This window comes from Dipteris shenzhenensis, chromosome 11 (assembly GCF_047967505.1).
Source record: "Dipteris shenzhenensis isolate YYH24624 ecotype China chromosome 11, Dip_SZ_1.0, whole genome shotgun sequence".
Classification (NCBI taxonomy): Eukaryota; Viridiplantae; Streptophyta; class Polypodiopsida; order Gleicheniales; family Dipteridaceae; genus Dipteris; species Dipteris shenzhenensis.
Genome location: NC_141606.1, coordinates 18215285 through 18230075, shown reverse-complemented (window position 1 = coordinate 18230075; position 14791 = coordinate 18215285). Strand labels below are relative to the sequence as shown.

Sequence of the window (14791 nt, the reverse complement as noted above, 5' to 3'; positions counted from 1 at the left end):
GGTGGCTATAGTAATGCAAGAGTTTAATATTCAATTGGCATATCGGAAGGAGATATTTAATGTGGTAGTAGATTCCGTGAGACGAAGGCCAATGGTTAATGAATTGAGTCTTACTAAATTCCAAAGTGGTTTCCTGGAGCCCTTAAAATGAAAATTTGAGTTTGATTTTTAATTTTTTGAAATATGAAAAGCAATTATGAGGGCTCCAACAAATCGATGAGCTTTCATTGAGGAGTCACATGGATATGGCGGCACACTACCGATGGGTGATAAAGGACTCAAGTGAAAAAAATATACTGTTGAAGATGACTACTTGCTCTACAAGGGTAGAGTATGTGTCCGAGATAATAATGATATTAGGCACAAATTCTTTTGAAGTGTCATGATAGTTTGAGTGATGGATACCTGGGAATTCAGAAGACGTACGTGCTCTTGTAAAGACCATACTTTTGGCCTAGGACGTCCAAGATTATATATTGAACTACTAAAAAGAGTTGATAAGATTTAATGCCTTCTTAAGGTAGGAGGTCTCCTATATCCCTTGGAGATCCCCTCTACCAAATGGGAAAGTATCTCTATGGATTTTATTGTTGGATTACCTAGGACATGTATAAGCAAAAGGAGAACTAATTGGAACTTTATTTCTCCATATGTGAATCTGCATTAGACAGTGCCAAGCATTCAGCTATAGGTTTTTAGTCCATTCATGTCAATGTATGGATTTCAACTTAGAGTCCCAATTACAGTGGGACTCGAAAAAGAGAAGAGTCAAGCAACAAAGACTTTCTTGAGAATATGAATCAAATGCTAAAATTAGTTAACTTTAGAAATAGAAAGGCTTACGATAGGTATACAAATCCACACCATAGGAGGTTGGAGTTTGAAGAAATCTATCTAGGGTGCCCGAATCCTCACAATCCCTAAAGACAGGAAAATATTCAAAGTTGCCTCCTAGTTATTGTGGACGGTTCCTAATACTTAAGAGAATTGGAGAGCTTGCTTATAAATTAGCTTACCAAAAGGATGTAGAGTACATCCAGTTTTTTATGTAAGTAGGCTAAACATGAAGGTAAGAGACGATCACAATCTCTTTGGAAATGAAGTCCTAGTTGCACTTATTGAGCCTGCTACTTTACCACATGAACCAAAAAAAAAAAAGATAGACAAGGAAAAAGAACAAGACATACAGTATATCAAGAATGTGTAGGTAAGTGGAAAGATAGACGTGAAGAGAGTTCAGCATGGGAAAGGGTAAGCAATCTCCAGAGGAGGTTTACCAATTTTGTTTTCAAGGACATAAACCATTCTCAAGGCAAAGGGAATGTCACGTCAACCATAACCGTAGAAACGTGCAGCTTGGATATGGTTAGGTGAAAAACCAGAGGGCTCGAAAGCGCTTGTAGATAGTGGGGCTTAGAGGGCTTGGGTCTAGGTTTATTCCTAGGCGAAGGCATTGACGAAGAGGTGCAAAGGGAGCCCATGAGAGGGCTTCCCATGAGAGGGCTTTCCTGATAAGGTCCCTTTTGGGGAACGTGGCACCATGAGAGCAAGTACTGGGCTAGAGGGGGTTTCTAGAGAGAGCTCCACTTGAGAAGAAACTAGACAGAGGGAACTCGAATCAGTGTTCACATACAATATAGAACGGAGCTCAGGGAGACCGGTTGCTAGGTGGAAATAAAGCCTGGAGCCCTCTTAGTTAGCTTAATAGATCTTTAGAATGGATAGTAGCTTCTGCTAGCTTATGTTAGATCTCTAGAGTGGATAGCAACTTTTGTAGCTGTGCCATGAGTTTATGGAGTTGCTGGTTTTTCTGTTCGAGGGTCCCCAATTTGTGTTGCAAACTGAGAACCTATGTGTTTAGTCTAGTACAAGATAGTGAGGGGGAAGCCACCACCTGAGCAAATGACTTTACTTCTTGCCACTCATAGTACCCATGTAAACGAGGTGCAAAACTCAAAGCTAAGAAGTTGATTTGACCGTCCAAAAATAAATTGCAAATGGTCAAGTTGGAAATGTGATTGCTACAGAGTGTCTCCAATGTCAAGGTCAACTATTGGCCAAGGAAGCATCAATGGCTCTAGTGAGCTCAGCTTGGTCTATGGCAGCAAGCAGAAGAGCTATGGTGTGAGCTCGGACTATGACAATAATGGCAAAGGCTTAGGGCAGATAATGATGTTGGCTCTGGTGGAGTAGAAGAGCTATGGCATGAGCTCGGACTATGGCAGCGATGGCAGAGGCTGAGGGCAGATGAGATGAGCTGTGGCCGGACCATTTACCCTCCTTTCCAGCTGACCTCACCTTCGCCAACTTAGTGTCATTTTGCCTAAGTTGAGATCTAGTAAGTTCCTTTGCTATCCATACCTTTATATATTATGTAGTTCTAATGTATAATTAGAGTGCGCTTCTAGGAAAAACTCCTATCATAATCTCAAAACGTTTATATTAACATTGCTAAATTCTCCTCTTCATCCCAAAAAAAAAAAACATTTGCTAAATTCTCCTCTTCATTCAAATCTTCCCTCTCTTCTTAACTCAACACTCGTCTTCATGTCCTCCGTCCAATGGCTCAAGGGAGTCACATGCATGGTGAAGAAGCTGCATCCAGTAGAGCAACGTGCTTTCACATGATATGGCCTCGAGATGAAGAGTGAGATGACATGGATATTGGTGAAGACACCAAAGAGTAACACGCTGAGCTAAAGACATATTTTGAACGCAGCTGAAGGAGTTGAATGGCATGTTCATGACCCAAGAAACACGCCTCAAGACATGAACCAAAACAATTGTGGTATTGCAAGCAGTGTCACCAAAAAACGTGTTTTGGGGCACCGAAACACGAAGAAACGTTTCTACCAGAAACGTTTCTTAGAAACGCCCGAAACGGCCTATTAGGGTGAAACGCTTGGCTATCAAAATTTTCGCTGCGACGGGTTTATTTCGGAATTTGGCCGCCGTTTCTGTTTTTTGGCTCCTCTCCCACGCCGCTCCATTGCTTGCCTTGCTTCTAGTGCCTACCATCTACTCTACCCTCTACTCTTGCCAGGCTGGAGCGACAGTGCTACCACTCCCACTTCCAGGACCCGCGGACCAAGTCTCTCCTTTTTGATTCTTTGGTCTGCCCAGCAGGCATGTACGGTAGCCCTTGGTGGGGAGTTGACCTTTCAGACACAGAGTGGGCTCGAGTCGAGCGCCTACAGATACTGATGTTTGCTCGGATGATCCGCAACAAACCATCGGTACCACACCAGATCATTCTAGCAGAGTTCGGCGTCTCACCCCTACAGCTTGATGCAGCTTTTCAGGCTATCACCTGTCTTCACAGAGTCAGGGATTTCAGCTCCTCCGCCGACGGTCGCCTCCGCCTACCTTGGCTAGCCCTATCCTCCTCTATGGCCTTAGCCTTATCTGTTGATGGGGAGCAGCGATGTTGGTATAGTCGTCTTTCCAGTTGGTTCACCTGACTGGGCCTCGACTTAGACCGGTTGCCTCCTTTTCAGTACAGCCTCGACGCTCCACCATCTCCCCTCTCCCCCACTGACCAGGAGGTCAACCAGCTCATTCGAGCGGATCTGCTCCAGCTCCACACCTGGCGGACATGGTTTCTTCACTCCGAGCTTCTTGTGAAGCTCGACTTCTACCGCCGACACTGCCTCCAGATCTCACAGGAGGGCTTCATCACACCTCCGGGTTACACACAGCTTCATCTACCACATGTGCTCCGGATCTCCCTCGGTCAGTTTAGGGTCTCGTCACACCGATTACGGATCGAGAGCGGACGCGTAGAGGGTATCCCACGAGAGGACCGCCTTTGCCCACTTTGCGACTTGCAGGAGATCAAGTCGGAGGAGCACTTTGCTTTTAGATGTCCTATCTATTATGCCATTCGAGGCCGGTATCACTGCCTCTTCCGCGATGGATTCGGCTCCCTCCCACACATGCTGCAGTTCCCGGATCAGTGATGCCTAGCCGCTTTCTTACATGAGATGACTCGCCACCGAGATACCTCTCTCCGAGCACGGCGACACGAGCAGCACACACAGCGTGAGGACACCCAGCGGCCTATCACTGACTTCTTCGAGTCACAGGATACCTCTTCTCAGTCTAGCGGACGACGCGGACGTGAGCGAGAGCCAAAGCCACGACAACTGCGCCAGCGGACAGACTCACACATTTAGGTTCATGACATCTCGTCTCTGCTCTCTGCCCGCCCCACCGGGGTTATCGTTGCCCTCATCCACAGGGCCACCCGCCGCCTTCGACGACTGAGCTCGACTAGGCCGTGTGACGTCAGAGGCCAATCATCTATCGCAGGGTTTTTTCCGACCTCCCATTTGACGGCCCCTCTATGATTGGTCTCTGACGATCACCACCTGCACATGTATACTGTATCTCCCCCCTCTGCCCCATTTTTGGTGCCTTCCCCTTCTTTTTTGTATCATCTGGAGGTAGACACATATTTTTTGTATCAGGACTAGACACAGAGTCCTTCATAACCTCTTTTTTGTAGAAACGGTTGGCTGGCCCGTTTTGAGACCGCCACCATTATGCTCATTGTATCAGTTATCTTTAGTCTCATAGACCTTCACGGTCTCCCGAAGACTTTAATAAACTTTCTTTCTTTCTTTCTACTCTCCTCTACTGTCTACTCTCTACTCTACCCTCTACCCTCTACTCTACTCTACCCTCTACTCTAGTCTCTACCCTCTACTCTCCTCTACCCTCTACCCTCTACTCTACCCTCTACTCTCCTCTAGCCTCTACTCTCTACTCTATCCTCTACTCTAGAGTCTACCCTCTACTCTAGAGTTGTTAGCAGTTGGCTTGCAGGTGACAGGCTTTGATTATGTATACAGTTTATACCATACAGTTACTAGTATATCATTAGGGCATGTTACATGTATGATGTAAACAGTAATACATAATCCATTTTGTTATATTTTGAATCTTGAATCTTGAAATTTGATTATGAAATTTGAATATTGTTTGAACTATGGGCCATGGGCCATGGCATATGCTAGCAGCCATATGAACTTGCAACTAATTAGTTAATAGTAATTTGTAAACTGTAAGATCTATGTCTTTGCAAACCTCCATCTATAGGCTGCGTGACGCATCTTTTTACTCTTTCAACTGTGTAATATGTGTGTGCATTGTGTGCACAATATGGATATCTGAGAGCTCTTTTGAGAGAGAGAGAGAGAGAATCTGAAGACAATTATTTATGAAGTATATATAACTTTTTTAAATTATAATATTTTTAGGCGTTTCTAGACGAAACGCCTGTAAAAGTCTAGAAACATTTCTTGTGACATTGATTGCAAGCCGCTCGCAGTTATGAGCTTTGCAGTGTGAGTTGAAGGGATTGTACCTGTAGCAGTGTCTTTCACACCTGAGGCTTTTGTAGGTGAAAAAGAAAGTCCATATACCTGAGTGCATAGATACATGGTTGAACGGAGGGTAAATACACTTCTCGTTCCATCCCTTTTCGATGCACTCAAGATTCAGATGGCTCAAGGGATGTTGAAGGGAAAAGCATTGACTTGGTGGCGTGGGAGAAAAAACTTGAAACCTAGGATGAATTTGAACTAGTGTTTGAAGAGGAGTTTCTTCAACCCAAGGATGAGTTTGACCTCATCTTCAAGTTCGCCACACTAAGTATGGCAAACTTGTCACTTGATGCATACCTACAACGTTTTTAGAGAACTGCAATCAAGGGCCACATATATGGATCCAACTACCTTGTGTGGATGTTTTAAAAATGGATTGGCGAAGGAAGCAAGGGGAGAATAATCATAGTGAAAACTCTGAGGATGCTAAAATTGTCCTACTAGGGCTACACAGACTCAAGTCTCCCAAGTCCTTGAACAAACTTCAACTGAAGTGACTGCAAAGTCCGTCCAAAAAGCAAACTCTTCAGTTCATGAAGGAGGGTTGTTGCTTCATTTGTGGACAAAAGGAACACATGCGGATGCATTGTTCGAAGTTAAAGACCAAGTCAAAGGGTGCAAGTTTGATTGAGGTCAAAGGAAACACACACTATAGCCTTATATCTAAGTCTTTGCAGCAAGGATTGTAACTTTAACAGGTCCAGCCCAATGACCTTGTTTGCATGTATGGATCAGTCTTGGGTATAATAATTCACATGCTAATTGACTATCGTCATACTCAAATTCATGAATTCTAAACTTGTGTGGAAATTGGAAGTACTAACGCAGCTGAGTGACCATGTCTATGAGCTGGACATGGCGCATGTGACATAAATTCCTATTACCATACAAAATTACAAAAAGTGTGATAGAGTGGATGTAATTTGGGAAAGAATGGTTGGATAAGTCCAATGTTCAAACTGATTAGGAGATTCATGCATAAACTTTTGTTAAAGACAATGTACCCTATACTTACAAGGTGAATTTGATGTCCCATCCTATATCCTTGTAAACTCGTTGAAAGTTAATAATATGATTGCAAATTTTGAGCATAGAGTGTATCGGTGTGTATTGGGTAATTTTCATCTAAAGTGGATAATGTTTCTATATCTTCTAAATTAGATGCATGGGAAACATGAGCACTTGTAGAGATTAAGAAAAAATTTGCAGCTGTCTTTCCATCTCAGTTGCCACTTGGTTTGCCACCAATTAAGTCAGGAGATCATGGGATACAATTAGTTGTAGAAGCTCAACTTGTAAGCATGGGGCCTCATAGGATGAATCAAATGGAAGAAGATGAGGTATCTCAATCGCTTGGGTTAGATTAGGAAAAGCAAAACTCCTTGGGATACTCCGGTGCTATTAAGCATGAGAAGGACCAATATCTCCCAAAAGAGAAGAGTGACTTTTCTACTCCTAAGGAATTTTTAGAGTCTCTTCCATAAGGATTTTGTAGATCAGTAGAAATCTCAAAACTTCTCCCAGTGAGGTGCTCTATTGGGCTTCTAGCCTCTAAGGCTGAGCTGATATCTCCTAGCTTACTATGGAAAGAAGGGGAGTCTCTTCTCTTGGTGCCCTGCATCAATCCATTTCCACTCCCCGGGGTACCACTATAAATACTTTATGAGGACCCCTCCATAGAGCCAAAGCCTCCATGAGCCCAAGGAAATCTCACCTGGGTTAGGGTCTAGATACCATCCTGATCCAAAAAGCACTATTCCACATATCCTACAACCTTGATAGGATGAAATACAGTATGCATAAGAATATGATCCATACATCTAGACAACCTCCTCCCAAAATGAACATCAAAGACCAAGGCATCCCCATTAGACCTAGTAAAATATTTATCCCCTTGCAATTGATCAAAGAGAATACGAGGGCAACATAGTGAAATGAGAGAGGGTGGGACTTGGAGTCCACCCAGGCAGGCACAGTAGCAATTTCAGCGACAGCAAGTGGAGTCCGGGACTCCTTAGGTGGATCTCTCGGAGGGAAGATGGACCAAGGCAGGGAAAAAGAAGAGGAGCAATGGGCAAAAAAGAATCAAAGGCATCATGCCAACTGCATGAGGAGAGCACATGCAACGGCTTAGGCATAGAGAGATCATGATGGTGAGCCGTAGATAGGAGTATCACATGACCCAGAGAGAGTGCCTTCAACTTCGGGACATTCTTCGGGCACTTTTGGAGGGGAGACTCCTTGCCCGTCACAGGACCCGTCAGGAGCAGGCATCAGAGACCCCCAAAGCACCAGTGCCCCTGGTCCCCCCTCAGAGACCGTAGGTGCCACCACTACAACGACTTCTACGCCTTCTACTGTGACAGCAGCTGACCCCACCTAGCTTCCTTTCCCACCCCCCAGGATCCAATTGCCCCCTCTCTACCACCTCTTTCTGCCCTTCCCGATCTCAACCTTCTCCGCTCGCCCGTCCTACGGTGGTTACCCTCATCATCCGCTCTCTCCCATCAGTTCCCTCTCCCTCCCTATAGACAGCAGCAGTAGCCTCGCCCAGGGCCTCCTCCTCGGACACCCCGCCAAGCCCGGCGATGGGCTCCTCTTCTGTGGGTAAGGGAAAGGTACCAGCTTCTATGCCAACCTCTCCCAGGCTGCAGTCCACTCAGGATACACCCGGGGAGGGGGGCTCAAAGACTGAGCCCTTAGACCTTCCCATGCAAAAGGTTCGCCGTTGGCGAGGGAGTTTTGGTGACTGGGTCCCTGGAATTATTTGGAGATCTCGGATACGTACCCTATGCCCCTGAGCTGACCATTCTGATCTTGCAGCCCCAAAAATGGGACATCAGTGCAGTGGGTTCCCGCACCCATCCAGTTCGAATCCTCCATATTACCTCCATAGGGAAGGAGAAGTGGGCCCTAGAGCTTTTTGATGCAATGATGGAACATCAGGTATTGGCAACCAGCCTTGCCTTGTACCTATCAATGGACCCATCTGGCTTCCGTTTCACAGTCATACAGACTGTATGGGATGGCTACTGGAGGTCACAAGCTGGAGCGGGATGGAGGCTGGAGGACGGGCAGGAAGAGCCTGCTCTGATACTAAATTTGAGAGCAAGGGAGAGTAGAGAGCAAGAGTGTGAGCAAGAGTGAGCTAAAAAACTGAATAGAAGAATTGAAGTACAAGTGAGAGTGAGGGGTTTTGTCTAAGTGACATAACCCTTATCCTATCCACTAACCGTAGTTAGGGATTGGACTGTGGTTAGGGGGAAAAACCTCTAAGAGGGAAAAGTGCCCCTAACCTACTTATTACAATACATTGGCCACTGCCTAACACATTTATCTCAATTTTCCTTGAAATTCTCTCAATAATTTTGAGCCTATTTCAATTAAAACATTTTTCACTATATCATCAAACTTCCGCTTCAAAAAACTCATTGAATCCTTCACTAGGAATATAGCAATATGTAGCATCTTCTCAACTTCATACCCTCTAATGCTGTCATTCGAGAAAATGGCCAAGTTTCTCACCCTCCAACTCCCATAAAGAACAACAGCTCTTAGCATCATCAGGTTAATGTGAGCACTGAGGTTAGATAAGGATGCACATATTTCCATTTGGGTGTCAACGTCAACTGTTCCTTCAAATACCCTCCTAATGCCCTGCTTGTATAGTTCCAGACATGCCATGCATATCGACACTTCCAAAACAAATGCCTCCACGTCCCCATCCAACTTTGGGTCTCCCTTTGACTCAGGCTGGAGAAACCCCCTGGTCCCACTCTGTAATGCATGTGGTGGAAGGCTGTCAGTTTTACACTTCTTGGTCCTTGAATCTCCAATTTTTAAGAATCTTTTTTGGACTACTTGAAGGTGCTGTCTTGGCAATGCTCTATTTGCTTCTTATAAGACACATTCTTCTAAAAAAAAAGCAATGTGATTCTCTTTGTGCCTCTTATTGAACCTTTCAGCTCTAGTTTTTTGAAAGTGTTGTCCCACTAATACTATATTTGCTTCTTATAGGGAGAATACTCTCTCAAAAACGTGAATGCAATTTCTTTGTGCCTTGTATCCAACTGCACAACTCTAGTTTCAATCTGAAATTTTCTTCACTCTTCTACCTGAGTATATGAAAGCTCTATCTTCAACTAGGCTTGAAGATTTCTAGCTTACCATCCAATGTTCAGTGATTATAGTGTTATAATTAATTGATCATGTTTCACATTACTTGAAATACTAATTCTGATTCCTGAGCTCATATGCTCAAGCCCTTTGAAAAAAAATGCAGATACTTGTTAACTGCTGTCCAAACAGTAAAAAGTGAACGAGATTAAATGGCGACAGTACCTCATTGGAGCTTGATTGAGCTGAAACTTGAATTGGACCTAGTTGCAGCTTGCACATATATCCGCATTTTGTGCTGTATGGACTAGGGGTTTGGCATGTGGGCATTTATTGAAATTGTCAAAGCTTGATTGAGCTGGAACTTGAATTGGAAATTTATTGGATCTAGTTGCACATATGTCCTCATTTTGTGCTGTCTGACTAGGGGTTTGTCATGTTGAAATTGTCAAAGCTTAAACGCTTAAAGTTTAGAATGGCTATGTTAAGGAAAACTACAGAAAAAGATAGATGTCTGTATGGAGGATGGAAATTTTCAGACACATTAGAATGTATTGTCAACTGAATTTAGTGACTAAACCCTTTGTTACAGTGATGGAGATGAAGGGGAAGTAGTAATGGAGGACGTTTGGTTTTCGTATCCATCACGTCCAAATGAGGCTGTATTACAGGTATGTTTACATGCCATATAGTGTATTTTGTAAAATTTCTCTGAAGGGATATTTACAAGGCATTGCTATTCGGAAGAAATAGAAGGTTTGATGTGTACTCTCCTGTGCTTTGTCCTTAGCTTTCTGGAATGGGAATGGGACCTTATGTTCATCGCTAGACAACTTTGTGTAGTATTTTCGGGGGAAAGATTTTGTAGTAAAACCAAGCCACACCAGAGCCCAAAGAGGAGGCTGCCCATAGCACATGGGCATACATGGCTGTCCACATAATAATCAGAGGTTCGCACGGAGGGAGGAGTGCGTGGATCAGGGGGTGTGGCAGTTCTCATCCTCTTACACCTCCACACCTTAAGACGCACATCCATCATGGTCATAGACACAAATGAGCGTGCTGGCTACTTTCACCACAGACATCGGATTACACCATGATTGCCTCTGGGAGTGGATGGGTTTCATCTTTCTTGGCACTTTATGAGGTCATCTAGAGATACATATAGCTGGGGGAGGTCCTACTCATAGGGGACTTCAATGCCAGGACCAGGGACATGTAAGGGGAGATCTAGTAAAATCCTCAGGATGAGCATACTCCCTGCAGCACTGCATGACCCACCACTCACGGGCATGAACCCTGGATAAATCATCATCTCTGGCTCTCTCCAACCTGCCTTTAGACTGAACGAAAATCCAAGGTATCTCCTTCCTGCCATAAAATAACTCACCTGGAGGAGCACCCTTGATAGGTGCTTCTCATTTGGTTGTACGGGTCAAGTGTGGGTTTGGCCCTATTGATCTCAGAACAATGGCAATGAAAGCCATTTGTGACACCTATTTGGTTTTGCCAACCCCCTCTGGAGAAAGCAAGCATGCAGATCTCCAAAATTTTCACAGATTGGGCAGCTCTGCTATCACATACTGCACACTAATTGTGAGACCTATAGTTAAGCATGCAGACCGAGGAAAGTTGTCAACATTCTTTGGGACTTAACCCCTGGTCCATTCCACATAGCAGGGTAGTATGTCCCTGCCTTACAGTTCTAGAGGGTTCACTCCAAATGGCTCATCCATGGATGATCAGTTTTGCTCCATCATTGTCCTTTCGTGTTGAGAAGATTGGGAACATGACAGCATATGCTATAGAGCATCACCTCATTTGTGCATTTGATACTTTGGCAACCATTTCTGACAAAAAACAACACAGTATCGACGTACGATAGCTTAGCAGAGGGGGGAGAGCGATCTCCATCGTAAACCTCCACAAAAAAACCCACAAAAACCAACACAAAAGAGGTGGAGAGAAAACACTGAATCTGTAGCCTCTCACCTGCTCATGAGGTTGGAGATGAAGGTCAATCCCAATCCTCACGGCAGTTCAACGAAAAACGGCTGCTCCTCAAAGAAAGATAGGCATGTTGCCAAAAAATTGCCCCGAAGGCCTATGTAGTAGGGGGGCCTGTTTTTCTGCAGCATGATGGGCCCTTAAGGAGCAAACAATTTTTGAGTAGCTTTCCTCCAGCTTTAAGTATCCTAGGTGGATCTAGGGTTTTGGCCAGGGTAAATCCAGTGGTCTTGGAGAGAGTTTCCATTGGCCTGCATGGTATTCTTCTTAGAAAAGGTGAAATAAAAGTAAAGCTGGAGCAGGGGAGAGATGGGGGACTGGGAGATGGGAGGAATGCTTGAGACGGCGGAGCAGGACATTCTTGTGTTTGTATTTTTTTGGGAAGATTGCTTTTGAGGCTTGTTTGATCATTGTGGTACTGAATCAGAGTTGAATACCTCTTGATGCTTCTTGAAAACCATTGTCGTCAGGGGTTCCTTCACCTGTGCACAAGTTAATATCTGCTAATTGACATGGTGAATTGTGAAGGCAGGATTCACAACATCGTTTTTAAAATTCATAACTGTATGTTTGCTGGAGTTGTGCATAGGGAGTCTCTCTAAGATTGAAGCCTGGAGCAAAGGTGGCACTTGTTGGTCCAAGTGGGGGTGGAAAAGTAAGCTTCGATATGCTCTTGAATGAGCTTGGATTCAATGAAATCAGTGCATGGCTGTATTTTATGTTGACCAATTGTTCTAAGAAACACATATGTCTATATATATTACAGACTACTATTGCAAACTTGCTGGAAAGATTCTATGATCCCCAAAAGGGGAGTATTCTATTGAATGGGGTGCCTTTACCAGAGATATCTTACAAGCACCTGCATGAAAAGGTTATCAGTTTTTGCAAGAATACACTTGAAAATATCTGTAATTCTTTGCTGGATTCATATGGACAGTAATCTTTATGTGCAGCTGTTAAACTCATGCCCAGCTGTTTTTATATAACCTGATGGTTGAATTTTGCAGGTTAGCATTGTGAGCCAAGAACCTGTGTTATTCAATTGTTCAGTTTCAGAAAATATCTCATATGGAGTGAAAGGCAAAGTCCTTTCTGCCGATGTGGAGAGAGTGGCTGTAAGTAACACAGAGCCTAATCTTAAATGCATGTGTGAGATAAAGATGCAGCTTGTTTCTGATATGGAAGCTTGATTATGCAATATGTTCTCTGTAATTGCAGATAATGGCCAATGCACACGAGTTTATTGCTAGATTTCCACAGGGCTATGAAACTCACGTAGGTGAACGTGGTGTGCGGTTATCTGGAGGTCAAAAACAACGCATAGCTATTGCTAGGGCACTTTTGATGGATCCTCGTGTGTTGCTACTAGACGAAGCTACCAGTGCACTTGATGCAGAAAGCGAATATTTAGTGCAGGTGGGGAATTTGTGGATATTCTTGCTGACAATTCGTTCTATATCATGTCTAATTAAACTCGTGGTTGTTGCTTATACAGGATGCAATGGATCGTCTCATGAAAGGACGAACTGTTCTAGTAATTGCTCACCGTCTTTCCACTGTCCAGAGTGCTGATACAGTAGCTGTTGTGGCTAGTGGTCAAATTGTTGAAAGTGGTAGTCATGAAGAGTTGCTGCATGCAAATGGTATCTATGCAGCGTTAGTGCAGAGACAATTGCAAACTTCAAACAAGAATACGACGTTGATGGAAAGTGACTTTCCTTTGTTGCAGTAACTTGTTGATGTGACTTGGATTCCACAATTTTGTTGATTCTCCTTGTCGTTAGCTCCCCCTCTCTCTCTCTCTCTCTCTCTCTCCATTGTAGACCTCCTTGTTGTTAATCCCCCCCGTCTCTGTGTGTGTGTGTGTGGGGCGGGGGGGGGGGGCAAGGTCGTGCCTGCATGTGCGTGTTTGCATCTGAATAATTGCATCATGAAAATTACACATAGCCAAATCTGTTAGAGATCTGTTAACTCTCTAACACAGTTTTTTTAAAACCCAAATTTTGATGTCCTCACACACATAGTTGTTTCACTATATAAGGGTATATAAAATTAACCTACAACATGAATAGGGAAGTGTGGAATGCCACATGAGGCCTCACAGGACAGAGGTCCGAGATTGCCTTTTATACTCTTTATAGATAACAAAGTTTCAAGACAACACTCTCAAATGCCTCGGTTTTGCATTGACGTTTTTACCCTCCCTTTAAAATAGGTTAGGGTTTGAGGTCTTCGTTACTCACATCCATTTTAAGAGGGGAAAAGTTTTCACATGAAGTATCGTATCACAATGGTAATGATTATAGGATGATCCTTCATACACCAGGAAATACTACTTGAAATGATTTAAATTATTGAGAAAGTAAAGGAACCATGGTGGCCCATAGTTGAGTGTGGACCAACCTCCCAATATTTAAGTAATATTTTTCGTAATGTGTGTATATTACTAGGGGATGTTTGGACTCAAATAAGTACTTCATATAGGAAGTTTCCAATAGTAGCTACGTAGATTTATCTTCACAAAAAGATTGTATGTTGTTATCTTCATTGTTCCTTCTCCCCTGATTTCATTTTCGTAGCTTCATTTGCTTGTTTGCACCAATTGTTTTGGTAAATCACAATAATAGCACAGTGTCTCCTAGTATGGCATGTTGTTTTTGAAGGCTATAAGCCTCCTTGACCAAATAGTTGGTCTTTGTATTGCCTCTAATGCTTCCAAGACACCTTATTGTCTACTCGCCTATTGGTAGGAATTGTGTTATGGTCCCTTTAGTCAAGCTTGCCTTGCATGATATGTTGGAAGAAGAAGTGGTCATGTTAGAAGGGAAACCCGTCATGCTTGTCTCACCATTGTTGAGATTGAACCACCTTGCATTGTGTGCTGGGAGAGGAACCAATGAGATGCTTGTCATAGTTGCTATGATTGAAATTTTTCTTAGTCCCTTTCCCCCCATCACGATTCTTCCCTCATTGCTAGTGACCATTTTCCATATATCTTTCACCAATTCCATTAAGGATGACTTGAGCTATCTCTACCAACTTCATAGTCTCTCTTGTGGTTGAAAGTTGGTTGTTGATGTCCTCGACTCTGAGTCTATGGGCATTATCAAATGCATTGCTTGTGGAAACTTTGGTTTTTTGTGGAAGCTTTGGATTTTGAGTGTCGAAAATTCTAGAAGTGTTCTTAGACTCATAAAGAGTGGAGACTAGGATATTTTTGACATCCTCAACATATTGCTTCATTAATTGGCCTACTTGTCTTTCTTATCCCATTCCGC

The 14791-nt window shown here is 43.6% G+C and overlaps 1 protein-coding gene across 1 annotated transcript in view; it reads left to right on the top strand.

The window, feature by feature from the left end:
- Positions 1-13245, top strand: part of LOC147896706 (ABC transporter B family member 25-like) — a 33245-nt gene extending 20000 nt beyond the window's left edge. The window contains exons 12-17 of the mRNA XM_087381450.1: positions 10096-10174; positions 12100-12165; positions 12277-12384; positions 12521-12628; positions 12732-12929; positions 13009-13245. Of these exons, the coding sequence (XP_087237576.1) occupies positions 10096-10174; positions 12100-12165; positions 12277-12384; positions 12521-12628; positions 12732-12929; positions 13009-13245 (796 nt within the window). The remainder of the gene's footprint in view (positions 1-10095; positions 10175-12099; positions 12166-12276; positions 12385-12520; positions 12629-12731; positions 12930-13008) is intronic.
- The last annotated feature ends 1546 nt before the right edge of the window (positions 13246-14791 follow it).